Source organism: Peromyscus californicus, unplaced genomic scaffold (assembly GCF_007827085.1).
Source record: "Peromyscus californicus insignis strain IS unplaced genomic scaffold, ASM782708v3 Scaffold_14__1_contigs__length_90479793_seg_2, whole genome shotgun sequence".
In the NCBI taxonomy this organism is placed as follows: domain Eukaryota; kingdom Metazoa; phylum Chordata; class Mammalia; order Rodentia; family Cricetidae; genus Peromyscus; species Peromyscus californicus.
The window spans coordinates 67303509-67324537 of NW_026294436.1; the positions used below are offsets into that span (position 1 = coordinate 67303509).

The 21029-nt window shown below is 47.2% G+C and overlaps 1 protein-coding gene across 1 annotated transcript in view; it reads left to right on the plus strand.

Moving 5' to 3' along the window:
- The window catches only part of LOC128110092 (calpain-8), a 76097-nt gene extending 55464 nt beyond the window's left edge, over positions 1-20633 (plus strand). Inside the window, exons 13-21 of the mRNA XM_052737864.1 lie at positions 290-326; positions 4795-4863; positions 7139-7196; positions 8680-8744; positions 12332-12400; positions 12789-12867; positions 13395-13511; positions 14356-14414; positions 16171-20633. Of these exons, the coding sequence (XP_052593824.1) occupies positions 290-326; positions 4795-4863; positions 7139-7196; positions 8680-8744; positions 12332-12400; positions 12789-12867; positions 13395-13511; positions 14356-14414; positions 16171-16194 (577 nt within the window). The 3' untranslated portion in view covers positions 16195-20633. The remainder of the gene's footprint in view (positions 1-289; positions 327-4794; positions 4864-7138; positions 7197-8679; positions 8745-12331; positions 12401-12788; positions 12868-13394; positions 13512-14355; positions 14415-16170) is intronic.
- The last annotated feature ends 396 nt before the right edge of the window (positions 20634-21029 follow it).

Sequence of the window (21029 nt, forward strand, 5' to 3'; positions counted from 1 at the left end):
GGGTAAGATGGGCAGTCTCTCAGAATTCTCCATACTCAGCACTCTAGAATCCACGGGAGAGCAGAAACCCTTATCGCCGGTGAAAACTTCAGGGTGGGTTGTGGGCTGGGGCAGTAAAGGGGAAGGATTCCTTTCAGGGGCTCAGCTCTACAGATTTTTTTTTTAAGCAAAAACTGAAAAATCCTGGGTGTGAAATCAATTTCCCAGTAGAAGAAATTGTCTCTGAAAGAACCCAGCCATTGGCTAAACTTGCTTTCTCATGTTTAATTCACTTCTGTCTGAATTTCAGGGAAATGGGGGACGCTGTAGCTGGAAACCCACACGAGGTATGCTATAGTAGTAGTACTTTCTCGCCGGGACCGCCAGCCCCCAAATAGTGACACGGAGACTTATTGTTAATTGTGAAAGTTCGGCCTTAGCTTACCCTTGCCCCACTAGCCCTTACAACTTAAATCAACCTGTTTCTATTAATCCATGTTCTGCCACGCAGCTCTTTACCTCTCCTCCACTCTGTATGTCCGACTCCATGTGTCTCGCTGGTGTCTTGCCCACGCCCAGATTTAATCACCCAAGTTCCTTTCTCTCCCGGTTAGTTCTGCCTAACCTCTTCCTGCCTAGCTATTGGCCACTCAGCTCTTTATTGAACCAATCAGAAGGCTCCTTGGCAAAGACACATCTTCACAATGTACAAAAAGATTACCCCACAACTGTGTGCAATCCTGTTATGCTAAGCTCTCACACTACTGCACAGCAGACATTCAAGTTTCTTATTCATTTAATAGAGTTCTTTGTATATTAAGAATGGTAACATTTTATTTCTCTGGGACCTAGTACTATAATGTCTAAGGAATGATGCTGGAGGCTGTTCACTAGTCTACACACATACACATAGTCACACATGTGCACATGTACCCTCTACATGCAATCACATACATGAACGTGTGTGTGTGTGTGTGTGTGTGTGTGTGTGTGTGTGTGTGTGTGTGTGTGTATGTGTGATATCTTTCTGCTCCATGGCACAGGACCCAGGGGTGAGGGAATGTCTTCACATGACACAGGTCCAGCTGCGCCCCTCTGTTGTTCACCCAAAGGGACTGAGTATCTGTATGCAGCTGCTACTAAAAGTGCCCTCTAGTGGCTGAGCCTGCCTTTCTGAACAAATGGCAGGGGATGGACACGTTCTATTATTGGAAATAACCAACCGTGTAAGCTCGTGTTTCTACAGATGAGGGGGGACGTCCCAGCTGAGGATCCATCTGTCTGGGGCTTGGGTTTGAGTTTATCTGGCAGGAAATGCCCTGTCATCTGCTCCATCTTCCTGCAGTTAGTCTCCACCCGGTGTGGCTGCTCCCCGGGTCTGTAGTCCTCTTGTTAACTTTCCGGCAGCGCTAGTTCCGTCCTGGGCTCCGCTCTTGAGCGATAGCTGTGGGCAGTAGCTCGGGGTCTGCACTCCCAGGCTCTTCTCATTCTCGCTGTGGGACAAGGAGCGTTAGAGGAGCCACAGTGTGTCAGGGCAGACACCACAGAATCTACAAGTCTGTTTCGGTTTCTGTTAACTGAGCCAGGCTGGCAGCAGCTCAGTCCTGGTCATCACTGGGGCTCCCTGTCTCCATCTCCTGTGGTCTCAGAAGTCTCTTCTGGCCATTGGTCTGCCTTGGCCATCCTGTGATCTGATCATATGTTCCTTCACAGGTTACAGTTCACAGGCTGCTGCATTTGCTGCAGCTTGGTAAAGTGCAAGCCTTCAGGCAGAGAGCCTTCTGTGGTCTCCAGAGCATGATGATGGAACCATACGAGGGATTCTGGGATTCCAAGGCCTGGGACTTCTGGAACCCCTGTGTCCTCACCTCCAACTCACGGACAGTTAGAAATTCAAAGGGCCTGGCTGCCTTGCCTGGAGTGAGGGAGATTCTCGGGGTGAACCAGTCACTCTCAGGGTTCAGCTGTGTGCCTTTGAGCAGGGCTGCTAAGATGACATCAGCCCAGTGTAGTCACAAGACTCCTTCCTTGCCTTTGTTAGGCTACCACACCATTGCCATTCTACACACATTCTCCCCAGGGAGTAGACACACAGAGGTAAGAGCACGACCTGTTCACCACTCACTGTGTTCACTCACAGACCCGGGGCAGTCTCCAAGATGCTCCAGGGGAATGGATGAACACTTTTGGGGTCCTTTGCCATTATATAAACACAGCCTCCTATTCCTTGGGTCCCAGCATTCCCACATCCTGTGGTATGGTTCCCTTTGTTGGCAGACTGTCTGATACAGACAGCGTCTGTTCGTATGCGCACACTGGATTGTTATGTATGTGCCTGAGACATGGTCTTGCTATGTAGCACAGGCTGGCCCTGAGCTCCCTTCCTCTTGACTTTGTCTCACATGGGCTGGGATTCAAGGGTGTACTACCTCACTTGGATCTGCCCTTTCAAATGCAATTTCATACCTTTTCTCCCCAGAATAGTAGAATATTATGCTCCATCTAGAATTTATGGGCTTGTCACTAGACTTTAAAGTGCATGACATGAACAATATAACGACTTTCTCTCCTGAAAGACCACTTGAAATTGTATGTGTGAAACTATCTTTTTTTTCTTTTTAAAGAGCCCATGAATGGCTTTGGGTTTGTGCATCTTGTGTGTGATGGTAGCATCAGTAGCCTTGTGGTAGAGCCCTGGGGGCTGAGAGAGTAGGATGGAGGAGACAGGAAGTCTCATGGCCTACCAGAATGGGCGTTTTCTTCCTGTACAAATCTCCAAGTCAAGGTTTGGTAACTCATTCAGCAGTCTCTGGTTGTCACACTAGAGGATGGTAGAGAAGGACATTTGAATCTTGGCTCCATCATGCATTAGCTGGGTGATCTTGGCCCCTGCGACTTAACTGTTTGTTTTTCTGTTTTAATTCTATATTCTTTAGCAATGTATTTAGATTATACCCACCCAAATTCTCCTCTCCAGTCCTCCAACTTCATCTTTATTTCTTTATCCCCATTCTCCTCCTTCACAACCCACGGAATGCAATTAGTGCTGCCCGGAAGTGGGAGCCATTCATTGGGGGCATGGGCAGTCTACCAGGGCCCATTGGCTGAAGAAAACTGACTGACCTTCCCTCCATCAGCATTCATCATTAGCATGAGACCCATTAGGGTCTCATGTACCTCTCACCTACCCATTGGCATGCTGACGGGCTCCATCTTGTGCAGGTGTGTATAGGTAAGACAGTTACTGTGAGTTCATGAATGTGTCAGCCTTCTCATGTCTAGAAGACACCACTTTGGGGCATTCCTCCCCAACCTCTGGCTCTTACTATCTTTCTGTGATGTTACTTAGCCCTCTACACCTCGTTTTCCCCGTATGTGAAAAGTGTATAGTAATGAGACAACCTTACAGCGTGGTCACACTAAGCCACAGGCAGTCAGCAGGGACACCACCATTCCCACCACTGTAATTTACGATTACAGCATCATTAAGCTATCCTGGGCTTTGTGTACTTGCCCTAGGGATGGCTTCGGAAAATCAACCTGGTTTCTGGAAGCTCTTCAGGCTCTCTGGGAAGCTTTGTCCTTTCCATTCTGTCTGGTGATGACAGGGATGATTTTGAAAGCGTTTGGTCAACGGCATCCATAGAATGGTCTGTAATTTTTACAGGGCTGACGCACTAGCTCTCATTTGATTTTCAGAATGACACTATGAAACAGTCCCAGGTGATTTCATATTTGCATTAGGAAGAGGATGCTCAATCTGCAGAGACAGGTTCCCAGAAGCCGCCTGTCTGTACTTCGGCTCTTGGTCTTCTGGCTTCCGGTTCCGTTGTCTCTACTAGGTTGTGGTCTTAACTACATCTTAGCCTTTTCTTTTTTCTTTGATTCTGCAAAAGCTAGGAAACCACATAGACACAGTCTCATAGTTTTCATATGATTTCTGGAGTTCAGATTCCTATGAGGTTGTTGGCAAAATCCTTCGACATTTTCCAGACCCAGCCTGAGATGTCCGTGTGTCTGTTTTTGTTGTGATTCAGGGTTGAAACCCAAAATTCAAGGTCTAGGGGTCTGGAGAGATGGTTTATCAGTTAAGAGTGTATACTCCTCTTGCAGAGGACCCAAGCGTGGTTCCCGGGACCCATGTAGGGTAACTCAACTGCTATAACTCCAGCTCCTGGGGATCTCATGCCTCTGGCCTCTCTGGGCATCTGTGCTCAAATGCACATACCCCCTCCCCACACATATAGATAGTTAACATTAAAATAAGTCTTAAAGGAAGAAATTGAGGGGTTGTAGACTCCGAGATGATCTATGGCAGCCTGCTGGACTGCCAGTCCTCTGGATGATTCCCTTCCTTACCACCCGTATTCATTACTTATCTGTAGCTTTAATACGACACTGTGCCCAAGGCAACTTATGTAAGAATTTATCTGGGCTTATGGTTCCAGAGGGATAGGAGTCCGTCACGGCAGGGAGGCACGGCAGCGAACAGCAGCCAGGAGTAGGAAGCTGGAGCTCACGTCTCCAAATGCAAGCCAAGGCAGAGAGGGCAACCCGCAAGCAGAATGAGGCTTTTAGTCCCAAAGCCTACCTCCAGAGACAAACTGCCTCCAGCAAGGCCACACCTCCTAAGCCTCCCCTGCCGCCAACTAGGAAACAAGAGTCCAAATGCCTAAGACGGCGAGGGACATTTTTCATACCACCATACGTCCCTACTCAGCCCGAAGTCTGGCCCTAGATGCTAACGGGTTGCTTGGGAGTCTGCATGGTTCACGCCACAGTTCCTGTTTGAACTTTGACTGTCCTCCTTTACAGCCACTTCCATGTGACACGGATGGAGAAGATGAGCCTTTCCGGAGCCTGTTTGAGGAGTTTGCAGGCAAGGTGAGCGGAGGGCAGGTGCCTGGCGTGCTGGGCAGCAGCAGCTCAGGTCACGCTTGTCTGCACTCCCTCGGGTCTGTAGGAGTGCAGAGGGCCAAGGCGCAAACTCTGGGTCTCCAGCCTGTGCCTTTCATTTGCCACTCCATCCTGTCTGAAGCCGGCAGGCTTTTCCTGTGTTTTGGGGAGAGAAAGAGAGAGTAACTATTGTCCAGAGGCCACTTTTCTTCCTGCGTTGACTGACTTGAGAAAATAGAAAAGCCTAATATCCAGGTCTCGCCAAAAGCCTTTCAGTTTGTAAATTGGTCCTGTCAGATGGGGCCTCTGACTAGAAAGCCAGGGCAGTGTGACCTCTTTAAATCAATAGCCTTCAGAGGTGGAATTGCCCAGTCTCAGCAGGAGGCCACTCAGTTAACCTGCCCTGGGAATAGAGACTCAGCCCGGCCCACTGGAGACCAGCGGTGCTGTGGAATCTAAGCCTGTCTCTGGTGTGTGTACGAATGTGATTATGACCAGGGTATGCACGGCTGTGCACGCCCCCCCACCCCCCTCCGTTTCTTCCCCCCCTGCCCTGCTGTCCAGCGTTCATTTTGATGCCAGTCATTCAGCAGTCATAAGTTTGAGCTCACCTGAGACCCAGTGTGGCCTCACTGGCCTCATAGAAATTGAGGATCCTTGATGGGTCGTGAAGTGCTAAGAAGACCCTGAGAAGGGAAAAGTCCTACTTCCTACCTCACCCCCACCTCCAACCCCACTGAAGCTCCAAGAGACTTTCTGGACTTAAAAATGGTGCAGTGGTCTGTCATCCTAGGTATTTGGGAGTCCGAGGCTGGAAGCTTGCATGAGCCGGGAGTTTGAGGACAGCTTGGAATATGTGGTGAATCTTCTGTTGGGGTGTGTCTGTGGTGCGGGGGAGACAAGAGAGGAATGGAAAAACACAAGATATACCAGAAACCTTTGCGACAAAGGGAAGCAACCCTGCGAGCAGCCCCTCTGTGTAGCCATTGACAAGCACTCCCACAGAATACATCACTTTGCTTTACGCTGATGCTCAGGCCAGTATTTTTTCCCAGCAGAGGCTTGTTTCCTCAGCTGCCAAGGGGCCATGTTTTATTTAGCACATCCAAAACACCAGAGGGGGGAAAAAACCCTCCATTGTTTGTAGATCTCTTCCTAAGTTTGCCTTACGTTTCTCTCTGGTTGAGGGGTGATGGAGAGGGGACACGGGGCACCATCCCCTCCACTGCTGGTAAAGTGACAGAGGGTTAAGGTGGTCCAGGGTCACAAGGCCTCATGAAGGTCACAGCCAAGGTCCAGTATGGACTCTGAGCATCCCATTTCTTTCATGGTAGGTGAATGAGATTTTTCTCTTCAGAGGTTTTCCAGAGGGGTCTCTGGTGTTTCGACAGAACTAACCACCCTATGCCCCAGAGAGACTATCCGGAGACATTGCTCTGGGCAGTTTTGGTCTCACCTTTCCAATGCTAGGACCTGGCTGGGGCACTGCAGGAGGACCAGAGTGACCGGGCTAAGGTCACAGTGTGAAAAATGGGCAGAGTCTAGATTGGAACCCAGCTCACAGCCCACGGCTTCTACTGTGACCCCTGACCCTCACCCTGCGTGGGGCTTATCTTCTATTGGATGTTAAGACGTGCATCTCTCTGGCTCAGTGTTCACACCAAATATACATGGGCTGCTTCATTCCCTGAATCCAAGTTCCAGCCTGAAATGTGTTCCTGCATGGAATAGCAGCCCCCACAGGTGGGAAATCTGGCCAAGACTTGGTGCTTGCGAGCCCCAAGCCATTACAGTACAATGATACATGCCGCTGCGTGTGTGTGCAGTGATTAGCAGTTTCTACAGTCATGGCTCTTTAACTGTGGCAGGGATGCAGCTTTTTAAAGATTTAATGATGCCGCAGATAGGGCATGTGGTACATCAGTGCTAGTTCCCACTGTCATTACTTGTCACGCTCTGTTCTCTGACGAAGCAAGTCCCAGGAAGCACAGCGAGGGGCTGGGCTGGCAGCCCTCTGTGGAGCTAGGCGCCAAGCGTGTGCCATCGACATCTCTCCCTCTTCCCTATTAACCCTTCTGTGCTCTTCCAGGCTGTTGGACCCCAGAGGAAATGGGGAAGCTGAGTTTCTAAAAATATCACATGCTTTGAAAAATCAACGGGCTGGTGGACCTGGAGTCTGATCGGGGAGGGAGCGCTCCATTAATTGGATGCCATGAAATAACTGGTTGGGTCCTGACACAATCCATATTTGGGCTCTTTGTAGGATTCTGAGATCAGTGCTAATCAGCTCAAGAGGGCCCTGAATGGAATGTTTTCTACACGTGAGTTCCCCTCTGGGTCCTATCAAAAAGTCCATGGGCATCCAAGAGAGGTGCGAGGTGGGGCTGAGAGAGGGGGTAGGCAGAGATTGGCCAGAAGTACCCCAGGTAGAGGGGAGGGGTTCAGGCTACCTCTGACCTTAGAGATCCTGATTCTGTCTGGTAAAGCAGTATCTGGCCTGTAGGAGAGGCTGGGGAGGAGGTGGCATTGGGAGAGGTGAGACTCACTGGTAAGTACCCAGACTCTGCAGGACAAAGAATCTTGACATCAAATGCAATTATCTGTTAAGTCCTGAGAGCAAGGAAGCTGGGCTGTGTTTGATTTATGTGACACTTTCCTACAAAATTAATGTTGCCTGAAGATCCTTTACTGTGCTTCTTTGGGGATGTAGGTGGGAGGGGTGATTCTGACTGTTCTTGCCTATATTCAGTTGCTCAAAGTTTCAGATTTTGCTAGCCTTGGGGACCGCCCAAGTGTCCAACTGTTCCCTAAGGAGGGTATGGCACCCTATTTCAAGCCTTAGCCATTGGGGCCAGCATGGAGTCAGCCACTTTCTGTTCTGGTCCAGGCATGGCCAGGATTAAGTTGTTCAACTGCTTGGGTGATGGGCTCTCATGCTAGCCCAGAGACAGACAGGGGCCTGAGCAGTGTCCTGGGGTTCAGCTAGCTTAGCATAGCCCTTCTGCTCTCTGCTCTGCTCTTGTGACATTTAAAGGATGCATGCTCTATGTCTCAGAGCAGAGAGGAAGAAGGGACTGCAAGGTCTTTAGCACCCAGGTGAAGGTGGAGGGCAGGGATGTCTGGAGCTCCAAAGAGATGCCTGTGACTTAACAGTGATAGCTTCCTTGAGCCACTGTGTGTTGTGACTGTGGAGCCAGGTGGCTGATGGTTAAAACCCAGCTCTGTTCCCTACAGGTCAATGACTTTGAGCAAACTGTAGAAGATCCCTGGGCTTCAGGGTCCCTGTTTATAAAATGAAGATGATGATAACATCTGCCAAGCAGGATTATTCTCAAGAGTAGATCATATAGTGACAGGGAGAGCCAAGGAGGGCCTGATGTGGGGATGGAGAGTAGGTAGGTGGGCTTACACCAATATCCTGGTAACAAAGCAGAGCTGTTCTAGTAAGAAATTAACACACTTCACTTTTCATACCACAATGCTCAACCAGTTCTTGGTTGCAAACAGCATCATTATCACCATTGTATTTCCATTTGATGAAATAGAAAGTGAAACTAAAGCTTACAAACATAACTCTGTGCTAGCAAGGCTGAGGCTCAGAGGATGGAGCGTAGTGGCAGTGCTGGCCAGCACTGATTCCTAGGGTACCAGGAGGCTGGCGGTATCTGTCCTCGGTCTCCCATGATGCTCTCACCTTTTCCATTGAAGCTGTACTCTCTGATGGCCGCCTACTGTCTAGATCATTTATTTTCCCCGTCTTCAGACAACCCCGATTCCCACCTTCTTTTCTTTTTAAATATTTAGGAACAGACATGAAATTTGATGGATTCAACATCAACACTTGCAGAGAAATGATCAGCCTGCTGGATGTATCCTTTAAATGTCACATCTTTTTTTCCCTTCTGTTTTAAAGACTCCTCTACCTTCTCTGAGTAAGGAGGGAGAGCAGGGGAGAAACTGAGAAAGGAAACACATTTACTGATCATGTCAGGAATTGTGTTTGAGCTTTAAAAAAAATGCATCGTTTTGTAGATTGTCTTTACCACACTCCCAGTTATTAGTAAAAAACCAAGATATTCCATAGTTGAGTACCAAGCCTAAAATTATGGAACTTAGAGACAGCAAGTGGAGGTATTTGCCTCCTTCTTCCTCCACACTGTGCTGATCTCAGTGCCTCCACCTGCTGAAATTCATCCAACTCTCCATCCTCACCCAAACCCCTCCTCGGCTCTCCCCATCACTGTATAATCTTTGTTTCAGACTCTCAATATGGCCTTTGGATATCCACTACCAATAGTTTAGGATTACGGTACCAGATAAAACCTATTTGCTCTCTCTGATCTAATCTCCTATTGAAGAACAGTCTTTGCAGTGTTTGCCAGAACACTATTTCACAAGACCTTAAACTGTGGCTTATAAATAATAGACATATCTTACAGTTTGAGGTGCCGGGAAATCTAGGATCAAGATGTGGCAGCGGAGGGCTTGTCTCCTGGTTCCTGGCTGTAGCTTCACAAGGTGGAAGGGGATTTTTTCTGGAATTACCTTTTATAGAAGCACAACTGCATTCATGAAGGGTTCCCCTCTGGGACCCAGTTACTTCCCAGAGGTCCCATTTCCTGATACCCTCATGCTGGGCTTAAATGTCAACACATGGATTTGGGGGACATAACTAATCTATTATAATGGGTAGGAGTTTTCATGATGAATAGAGAAAAGACATTCTACATGTCAGGGAAGTTCTGTAGGAAGGTGCAGGGCACTGATGGCTCAACAGCATTTCCTTAAGCTTTGCCTGGAACACGTCCAGGTGAATTTGCCACTTACTGGTGGTGAAGGTGAATCCTTTATCCTAAGGAGGCTCTCCTCAGTTCTTAGGGCCTCATTCATGATGAGATCTGGCAACTTACTACAGGATCCCTTTATCAGCCCCAGAGAGGACAGGAAGAGTGACTTTCCTTTGCACAGGGCAGGGTTTGTGCACAGTCATAGCAGTGGAGTGTGTGCCAATCTGTGCCCAAGTCATCACTGTAGATAGGTGTGCTATCTAGTGGCCCTGGAGCCCCAAGTGGCCAATAGCTGAATAGTGCTGAAGCCCTTCTGTCCTTGTGTCCTTCCATTGGGGAGTGTGGTTAATAGTTCAACCTGTGGTCACAGAAAACTGTTTGGTTCACTTTGCTGTGATGAGGTCCTTGGTTTCAGAATCATTCTCATCAAAATTTTCTGTTGATTCCAATTCAGATTCGGATTTTGTTGTAGTTACCTGCCCATGTTCCCAGTGGCACCATATCTCTTATGGCTGCAGAGGATGCTGACTTGGTGACTCTGTCTTCTTCTGGAGTCTTTGCTCCAGTATGGTATAGCACTTGAATCTCCATGCACAGTGAAAATGCCCGTGCAGATTTAGAAAGATGACAAGTTTGTTAAGATGTGGTTCATATGTAAGAATATGCTTAGTTGGGATGGGCACTTCCTTCTGTGGCTTTTATTAGATTTGGAGTTGTGTAGCCATCACCTGGTTTAGAACACTTTTGCCCACCCCCCACCCCCCAAATCCTGCACTCATATTAACGGTCACTCTTTATTCCCTATCCTCCATGGCAGCTACTACTATATGGTGCTTCCATTAGCATGATGTTTAAAGTACTAGAACACACATCAGTATCCCCTCACCCATGGAAACTTGAAAATGCCAGCACTTAGATATCAGTCCTGGAGACCCTGACTCAATAGGTTGGTCATCTGGACTTCGGGACAAGCAAAGGTTCAAATTCTGTCTTCCTTACTTATCAGATATATAAATTTGGAGAAGTTACTAAATGCTTGCACTGTCAGGGTCTTTCCCTAGAGAAGAATGGAATAAGAATGTGTAGTTTGTACAGCCATTGTGGGGTGATATGAGATGCAAGCATGGGAAGTGCCACGACTCAGGCTGCTGTTTCCCTGAGCTCAGTACCCTGCCAAGAACGGCTGTTTGTGTTACAGTAAGGGTGTGAACTGTGGTCCAGCCAACATTCAGTTCTTTGTGTAGACATGTTGTCTGTGTTACAGTGAGGGTGTGAAGGACGTGGTCCAGCCAACATTCAGTTCTCTGTGTAGATTGGTTGTTTGTGTTCCAGTGAGGGTGTGAGCTGTGGTCCAGCCAACATTCAGTTCTCTGTGTAGAGTGGTTGTTTGTGTTACAGTGAGGGTGTGAAGGATGTGGTCCAGCCAACATTCAGTTCTTTGTGTAGAGTGGTTGTCTGTGTTACAGTGAGGGTGTGAAGGATATGGTCCAGCCAACATTCAGTTCTCTGTGTAGAGTGGTTGTTTGTGTTACAGTGAGGGTGTGAAGGATATGGTTCAGCCAACATTCAACACTAATCAGAGATAGAGCCTGAGACTGGATGCTCTGAAAGGATGAAAATGTTAGTCAGCCTTCCATGATTTTAATGGAATATCTTAGACAATGAACTTGTCATGGGAAAGGTTTATTTGAGTTTACAATTTTGGCTATTTTGGCCTATGATGAGGCAGCACTCAATGGTGGAAATGAAATGGACCATTTATCTCATGGCATCCAGGAAGTAAAAGAGAGAGAAGAAGAGGAAGAGGCAGGGTCCAACATCTCCTGCAGGGGCATGCCCTGATGACCTGTGGTGTTCCACTAGACCTATATCTTCAAAGTTCTACCACATCCCCAGAGTGCCACCCTGGGCACTGATCCTTTATCAAGTAGACCTTTGGTGGTCTCTCTAGATCCAGACTGGAGCAGAGAGAGAGCTTTACACTCTTGGGTGCAGACTGGACTTCTATTTGGCTGTCTAACATACATGGGGAGGATTGATGGTCTGTTCTGTAACACAGTGGTGTTTATTGATTTATTGTGATTGTGAGAAAAGAGACTGAAATTTATGAGTGTAAAGACAATTTAAAACCAAACTCACATGTCTAGTTCTGCACTCAGTAAGTACTCTTGGAAGGAAGATAAGTCGGGTATGAAAAATTCCACATGACCTCCCCCCACATAAATACCTCTTTTGGTTTTGTTATGGCCTTTGAGAAGACCCTGTGGTTGCAACACCTGGTAATTTTTTTTGACATTCTGACAATACTAACGTGATTTGAATGAGAAGTTGCACAATCACAGAAATTTTAGTCCGGAAGTGAGTGTATAAGTCACGTAGCTCCACCTGCTGTCATCCGGGATAATGAGGGTATGATGGCAGGTAGTGTTGATGTTAGGAGGTTTCAGGCTGCTGGTTTGCTCTTCATTCCCACCTCTGTGCCTGGCCTCTGGAGTGAGTATTTAACTTTCTAATCTTATTTTGAGTTTGCTTCCCACTCTCACCCCATTGTGTGGCTTGCTTCAGACACGAAGGTCCGCTAAGGTTTTAAGGCACTCATGTGAGCTCCTAAGAGAAAGAAACTCACTGATGATTCAGGGTTTGTTTGTGTTGGCCTTTAACAAGCTTAGACGGATGGTACCGGAAGCCTGGGACCTGAGGAGTTCAAGACACTCTGCCTGAAGATTCACAAGTATCTGGTAATTAATTCTTTTCTCTCTCTCGGGAGAGAAGGGCATCTCCCTGGGCCCCATCCCCTTTCCTCCCTTCTGACCCTCTATAATACTCATCCCTGGACTGTTCTAGACCCTGGTCTATCCAGACTCTGGTCAAAACCATCCAAACCTGGACACATTGTTCAGAAGGGAGCCTGAAGGCAGTGGCAGTGAGAGACGCTGATGTCAGCCCTTCTAATGAAAGTCCCATTCAGAGGACCTCTAGCCCTGTTTCTATTTGTTCGGAACTTCTTTGAAGATGTCAATACAGTCTTAGAGTGCATCCTTGGCCTCCCGAGAGAGGTGTAGAGTGGGAGGAAATTGTTGCCCAGGGCTATGCTATTCTCCATGTGCAATTTCTCTCTGGCTTCAGGAGATCTACAAGGAAATGGACCACAGCCATGTAGGGACCATTGAGGCCCATGAAATGAGGACGGCCCTCAAGAAAGCAGGTGAGGACCTGTCCTGTAGGAGAGGTCTTAGGCCCAAGTTGGACCCACTGTAGATGTTTTCTTCTCATGATGATAGTGGTTCAGGGTCATCCCTGAGAGCGTTCTTACATTGGATACCAGTGTGTCAACAAAGCCTTGCTGAGGATCCATCCTCTCCTGGAAGGGGAGGATACGGCAGTGTTCCGCACTCTGCCTGTCACTGAGGCAGTGACAGCGGTTACAAGGTGTAGAGCTCTGCAGAGGCTCACGGACACTTTCTTACTTGCACTTCCTGTGGTTGTGTAGTTATGACTGTCCTAGAGCTGAGCTGGTGCTGGGCCAGAGAAGGAGCTGGTGAGACATCCCCGAGAGTGGAGAGGCTTGTTGGCAGAGAATCTCCCGGGCCTCCCTGGAATAAGCTGAGTAGTCCTGATTTATGGATTTACACAGGCTCCTGGAGGGTCCCTGTGACGCCAGCACCTTGCAGTTTATCCGAAAGATGCTAAGACCTTTGTAGCACCCGTGACACAGTCTCTCTCTGCCATCAGGTTTCACTCTCAACAACCAGGTGCAGCAGACCATTGCCATGAGGTATGCGAGCAGCAAGCTTGGCATTGACTTTGATGGCTTTGTGGCTTGTATGATCCGCCTGGAGACTCTGTTCAGTAAGCCTCGGTTTTTTTTTAGCCTCGATTCTTTTCCTCAGAGACACAGAGCATTGAAGGGGCCAGGCCAGGAGGTGAGGTCTGACAGTGCCTTTGGAGCCAGGGGACTAAGGAAGTAGAGATGAGATTTTTTTTTGTAACTTTGATACTCAGGAGGAAAGGGAGGTAGATACTTTAGGGGCTACAGATGTCTGGGCTGGTCACATCTAAGGGCCAAGGTTGCTTTTCCTTGGAGACCTGGAGACCACTATCCTGATTATTGAGCTATATGAAGTCACTAGGTCAAGGCACTGAGTCTCTTAAGGGTCCTGTGTTAGGAGCTTATGGTGTTTATTCATCTGTATGGCACCATGAGGGTCATTTGAGAGACTGTGCCACCTTCCAGGAAGAGGGTGGGCTCCCTCGAGAAGGCAGTAGCTGGATTTCTTCCTTGGACCTTGGGGTGCTGTTATCTTATAATCAGTATGTTATCTTTGAAAGGGAGGGGACCTTCCTTTCACTGGGAGAGTGCAAGGTGGGAAGCCTTAGGGGCAAAATCAGTTGGCCAGAGATAAAGCCAAGGGACTGGACGATCTGCAACCCACTCACCAAAGAACTGCCAGTTTCCTGGCTGAGCTTCTGAAGGTGAAGACCCAGAGGAACCGTCTCTGCTGACACCTTGGTCCATCCATTCAGTCTGGGAGACACCTGCTGACACCAGAGCTCGCCCTGACTGCTGTTCCCTGGGGTTAGATGAGATCTGGGGGGCATGGGTGGAGGGCGTGGGCTGGCCAGAGATGGCTCTCTGAGGTTCCAAAACCCAGAAACAGACCTGACTGACTTTCTTCCTTCTCTGGTGTTTCAGAACTGTTCAGGCTTTTGGACAAGGACCAGAATGGCATTGTCCAGCTCTCCCTGGCTGAGGTAAATGAGCTGAGATTTAAGGAAGTCCTGGTAGACAGAACTCTGAAATCCCTGGACAGCATAGGGGCTAAGCTGTGTTTATTCCTATGAACCAGCTTATTGCCATGGAAACCCCCGCATGTTCTGTGGTGGGCATGAGGAGAAGGAATGGGACAGTCTCTTAAGGAGTGTGTTAAGCATTCTAATTAATTAATATAATTTAATCAAGTGCCTCCCTCTTGACTCTTTCATCCCTTTCTTTATCTTAAGGATAAAGTAATAGCTAGCTGTATCTAAAATCATTTCAAAGAGGCAAACTCTTGTTAATGTGGACGCACTTGTACGTGCATGTGTGTCTGGTTGTGGGGAGTAGACATAATTTAAGATGCCTGAATTCTGCGACTTCTGAGTTGACATACAGGATGGCACTGGAAGCCAAAACTGAATCTCCAACAAGGCAGAATGAAGGTGCAGAATAAGCGAGTGTTCCCGCTGTGCACAAGTCACACCATGCTTTATGCAGGAAGTATCAGTCCCTGCCTGTAAGGGGCCTGCTTGGGATAATGGAGGCTGTCACTTCCTGCTAGGAAGGGCCGGCGGGGAACAGGAAGTGTGGACATGCCCCAACGTTCCAACTTATGAGGCAGCATTGGCCTCCGATCTGCTTCTGGGGCGGTGGAGCTAGAGAACTGGGTTATTACCATCCATGCCATGGTAGAGGACTGGGTTATCACCCTCCTGCCATGGTGGAGGACTGGGTTATCACCCTTCTGCCATGGTGGAGGACTGGGTTATCACCCTCTTGCCATGGTAGAGGACAGGGTTATTACAATCCGTGCCATGTTGTCTGACTCCAACTGCTTTTCATTGTTTTTGTGAATGAAAATGGCATTGAGTACTTCCTAAGATCAAGGAAAAGCTTTCTTTGTAACATATCTGTGGGTTCCTATAGACACTTGGAGACTAGTGTGTGTAGAATGAAGTGTTCATGTAGAAATATACAGATACATATAAGAACATATACACACACATATATGAAATACAGATATAAATGCAGGAATATACATATATAGGGATGCATATAAATATATTTGAAATAGACATAAATGTAGGAATATATACATATATGTAAAACATAGAGACATAAGAATATAGGAATACATATATAAGGATGAATGTATGTCTGTAACAAAATATATATATAATTATATGAATATAGTTCTCCTTTATGAGCTTTTGTTTCCAGAACCCTCCTAAGACACCTGGATGCATCAGACCTTTGCATAAAATGGCAGTGTTTGTATAGGACCGATATCCATCCTCTTGCACACTCTACATCCCCTCTAGACTATAATTGATGCCTAATAGAATGCTGATGCTGGTTACAGAGCTGTTTTCACCATAATGGTTAGGGAGTCAACGACAAGGAAAGAAATTTGTTCCTATTCAACACAGATGCAATTCTTTCTTTGTAGAGTTTTAATTTGCCCTTGGTTGAATTATGAATGCGGAACTTGCAGATCGACAAGACCCATTGTATTGTACTCATTGACACACCTCCTTTTGGAAGCCCCTTTTGGGTATAGAGTTTTTTTCCTAAGTCATGTTTCCTGTAGTGCTCTGAGTTGATAAGTCACTAGCTTCCTGTAAGTGAGCATGGCACTGGCTGGAGGGTGGAGCTGTGACAAGTGGTGGCTCACAGGGCAGGAGGACATCTGTGGCCACAGCCCACATGCTCCCTAGAGGCCGCGCACTGACTCTGTCTCTTCTTTTGCAGTGGCTGTGCTGTGTGCTAGTCTGACCTGCTGTTTCAGACGTCAACAACTTCCCTGCATTCCGCTCGTCTCCTTGCAATCTTAAGAACACGTATACTCAAGTGACATTTTCTGATTGTTGTATTGTTCCAGCTAATCATTGTTCCTGAGACACTGGTCTGTCCCAACAGAGCAGGCTGGGGAGCCCCAGATCTCTCAGCAGCACAGAGCTATGAGCTATTTGAGCTGATCCCAGGGCCCGGTGGAAGGAAATCAATCAATTAAAGTTGTGGGCCAGAATGGTTTCTGCCTTCCTCTGGAGACATGCAATGCTGAGGGCAGCCTGGGCTTTTCATGCGATGGGGAAAGATAGGAGTCTAAGCTACCAGAAGGCTGAAAGGATGGACATTTCCTTGGAGGGGAGACCTGCTGGGAGTAGGCCTGCTTCTGAGGGTCCTTGGGGGAAAAAGGCAGGGTTTTAGCTCTGCCAAGAAAGGGCACAGGCCTCTCTAGAGAAAGTGTGTCACTGGGGGTGGGCTGTAAGAGCTTCAATTGTGCTTGTGGTTCAGGATTCGGGCCCTCGGCTTCCTGCTCCTGCCACCGTAACTTCATTCCATCATCGGAGACACTCACCCTCTGCAACCATAAACCTAAATAAGCCCTTTCTTCTCTATGGTGCCCTGGTCATGGCAATTTGTCACAACAGCAGCGAAGTAACTAATACACCTGTCTACACGCTGAGACGCTGTGACTGTGGTCTCAATATTCTGTCCAATTTCAAAAGTCCCCATAGTCACAACAGCCCCAATACTGTTCAAAAAATTTAACATTTCTTCTGAGACTTGAGGCAAACTCTTAACTGTGAACCTCTACAAAAATAAACAGGTTATAAACTTTCAATATATGGTGGCACAGAGGGAGGGATGGGAGGCCAGTAAGGAGAGATTAGAACAAAGCCAAACAAGGAAAACACTAGATTATAGAGCTCCATGTCTGGCATATGGGACATATAGTGACATCATTTGAGTTTCAAGTGGCTGGGGTAGCCCCTCCCCAGCTGCCTCCAGTACACATGGGCTCCTTTTGGGGCCACCTCCAACTACTGCCTCCAGGTTTTATCAGCATACGTCACCTGCTCTTGGTGTTTCCAGTGTCCTGGAGCCTCCACTGAAACTTGTTCTTCACCTTTACAGCCTACTCAGGGGGTCTGTGTAGGGAACCCAAGTCTGCTGCACATTTCCTGGCCTTGGACTTTTCTCTGGAATCTCATAGCAAAGCTCCACGACATTTGCATTCTTTGCACTCAGCTCCACGTGACAACACTCATTTTTGTTACCAACCCAGGATATGGCCAAGATTCTAAAGATGATGGTGGCAGTGGATTCTGCGTACCTCAAAGCCTGGGGAAGTACTTCCTGACTGGCCCTTTAGGCATTCTTTTATAGACACTCTCATTTCACACAAAAGTCTTTCAAATGGGTGTTTATGCCCTGTAGTCTTCAATAGGTGGGATCTTTGCCTAGAGGGTTGCTCTTGTACCAGGGCAAAGGGCTCAATTTGTCTTTAACAAATGCCATGGCTTTGCTTGCAACATTCAATGGATTCACTACTTGAACTATATTCAGACTCCTTTGCCGAATGTTTAACAAATCCTTCTGCTCTATTGTGGCGGCTTGAAAGAAAATGGCCCCCCAAGGGAGTGGCACTATTAGGAGATGTGGCCTTGTTGGAGGAAATGTGACACTGTTGGGGGGGGCGGGCTTTGAGATCTCAAGCTTCTCTCAGTGTGACAGTTGACTTTCTGTTGCCTCTGGGTCAAGATGTAGCACTCTCTGCTCCAACACCTCATCTGCCTGCACATACCATGCTCTCTGCCATGATGATAATGGTCTGAACTTCTGAAACTGTAAGAGAGCCATCCCCCACCCCATTAATGTTTCTTTACAAAAGTTGCCATGGTTATGGTGTCTCTTCACAGCAACAAAACACCCTAACTAAGACATCTACTCTTTATTTTCAGTGGTTCTCACTATAAATCTGGTTAAAAACAGCCAGTGATAACCATGCCACAGCCTGTGTGCTGTGCTGGCTTGGAATTTCCTTTATGAGATAAATTAATCCATGACTTTTGAATTCAGCTTCAATTAAAGACATGGGTGAAATCCATCCAGAGTCTTTGTCAGGGTGTAACATGAATGACCTTGAGTCCTGTTCCCAATATGGTCTTCCTATCTATCTGAAACTTTATGAACACAATCCTTACTGCCAAATTTCTGTTGGCATTCTGATCTTCCATTTAGCAGAACTTACACCACTCTAGCCATTCTCTAGCCTGCATTTCTAAATTCTTTTAAATTTCTCCTGCAAAGCAGTTCCAAAGGCCAGAGAACCACACGGTCAGGCTTATTGCAGCAGTGTCCCGTGGTGGCTTTTCTCATAACCACGACAAGATCCCTGACATCAACTTCAAGAGAAAAGGTTTCTTTGGTGTCATAATCCCAGAAGTTTCAATCCATCCTGGTGGGGAAGAGATGGTAGAGTTCACCGTGATGGGAACACGTGGCCTGGGCACTTTATATCAGCATCGGACAAGAAGCAGAACAAACAGGTTGGGACCAGAACCATACAACCTCCAAAAGCACACTCTTGCTCCTAGTCAGTGCCCACATCCTAACCCTCTCAAAATAGTGCCACAAACTTGATGGTACAGGCCTGAAATTCCAACCACTTCGACGATGAAGCAGGCAAACTCCAGGCCCATGTGGGAGTTCAAGGACAGCCTGGACAATGTAGTGAGATTGTCACATAAAGTAAGAAGACCTCTGAGATGATAAGTCAGCGGCCGGAGGTGGTGGGGTTTGCCTAGCATGCAGGGAAGCCCTGGATTCAACCCCTGGTACTGAAAGAGAGGGTGAGGGGCGCAGCATGAGATGGGTGATTGAATGTTCAGACATGAGCCTGTGGAAGATGGTTCTGTTTTGTTGTCTGTTGCTATGACAAACACCACGACCGAAAGCAACTTGGGGAAGAGAGGGTTTATTTCAGCTTGGTGTTGCAGTCCATTGCAAGGATAAGTGAAGGTACCGCTCCTCTGCAGGTGGTCCTGGGTGCTATAAGAAAACTGGCTGAGTAAGCCATGGAAGGCAAGCCAGTAAGCAGTGTTCCTCCATGGCTTCTGCTTCAGTTCCTGCCTCCAGGTTCCTGCCCCGACTTCCCTTCAGGATAAACTGTGAGCTGAAGTAAATCCATCCCTTCTTAGGTTGCTTTTGGGAATGATGTTTCTCACAGCAATAGAGAGCAAAGCAGAATGTAAACCAGTAGAGAGTGGACTGCTGTGGTGAGAGACCTGGCCATGTTGCTTTGGGGGAGGATTATGGAAGTGTTTGGAACTTGGGCTAGAAATGCCATTAGTGCTCAGAGCTTAATGGGATGTTCTGTGGGATCTTGGAAGAGAATATTGAGAGAAATGCAAACGATAGAGGCCTGGCTTGAGTTTCAGAGGGGAAGCAAAGACTCTATCAGGGTTGTTCATAGAGTATTTTAATTAAGAATCTGTGGTTGCTGGAAAGCTGGGACAGAAGAATCAGCTATGATTAATAAGAGACCAGCAACACTGACATGAAAGCTTTGCTACATGGGGACAACCAACGCTAGTTAACTGAAGCTGAAAAATCAGTTGTGGTTGTGCTTTGATTGAAACTGTGCCCTGGCTCTCCCTTCTTGGAATAAGGAAGTATGTAACTTAGTTTTGATTGTGAAGGGGCCCACAATTAAAAGATTTTGGATACTTTAAAGAGACTGAACTTTTAAAGTACTTGAACTTTTAAAAGACTACGGGACTTTTAAAGTTGGATTGTTTTTTATATTGTGTATTAACTAGAGGTTTTGGGGATAAACAAGTAAGAAAAGGTTATGGTTTAGTAGTGATATGTTTGTGTCAGTTGAGTCCGTTGTCCTGGTTAGTGTCAGTTGCACATGAACTAGAGTCATTTGGGAAGAGAGAACCTCAACTGAGTTATTGACACCATCAGACTGGCTTGTGGACATGTCTGTAGGCATTTCTTCATTAATGTTTGACACGGTAGGGCCTAGTTCATTGTGGGCAGTGCCACCCTGGGCAGGTGGTCCCAAGTTGTCTAAGAAATCAAGCTGAGTGAATCTTGGAGAGCAAGCCAGTCAGTAGTGTTCCCCCCAGCTTCTCCTCAGTTTCTGCTTTAAGTTCCTGTTCTGCCCTCCTTTCATGATGGACTGTACGCTGTAAAGTGAAATAAACGTCTCCTCCCTGAGTTGCTTTTTGTCCTGGTGTTTGCTGCAGTCACAGAAAGCAAACCAAGACAACCCTGTTGACTACTGTTTGGTATTTACTGACTGCCTGTGTCCAGAAGCCCTGGCAACAGTGCATTGCAGCGTCTTCTTATGTCCTCCTTGTATTCAAGCCCCCAGTCCAGAGCTGTGGCTTGCTGTCATTGCCCAGCACTGTGAGAGACTGCCACACCACATTTCTCTAGCCTGGAAATAGATCGAAATTCTGAGTTCAATGTGTGGCATCTACTGAGTGTGTGGAGTGTTTAGAGACTGTGGCGTAGTTTTACGTGGCTGCATTATAATCAACTTGCAAGTATTTTGTTTTAAGCCTTCAGGCTTCACTTACTTTAGGGAATGAATTGGTAATAAAATCGTCTCATTACAAAAGTGGCATTTGCTTTGATGTCTTACATTCCACCACAAAGTGGGCTGAGGATCCCAGTGCTATAACTCCTGAGAGTTTGCTTCAGGCCTCCTTTCTCTGCTCTTCTCCCAGATGAAGGCATTAGAAACGTTGCTTTTAGGCATGGCCGCTCCCTTGCTCCTCGCTTTAGTTGGCTTTCTGTCACTATAATGA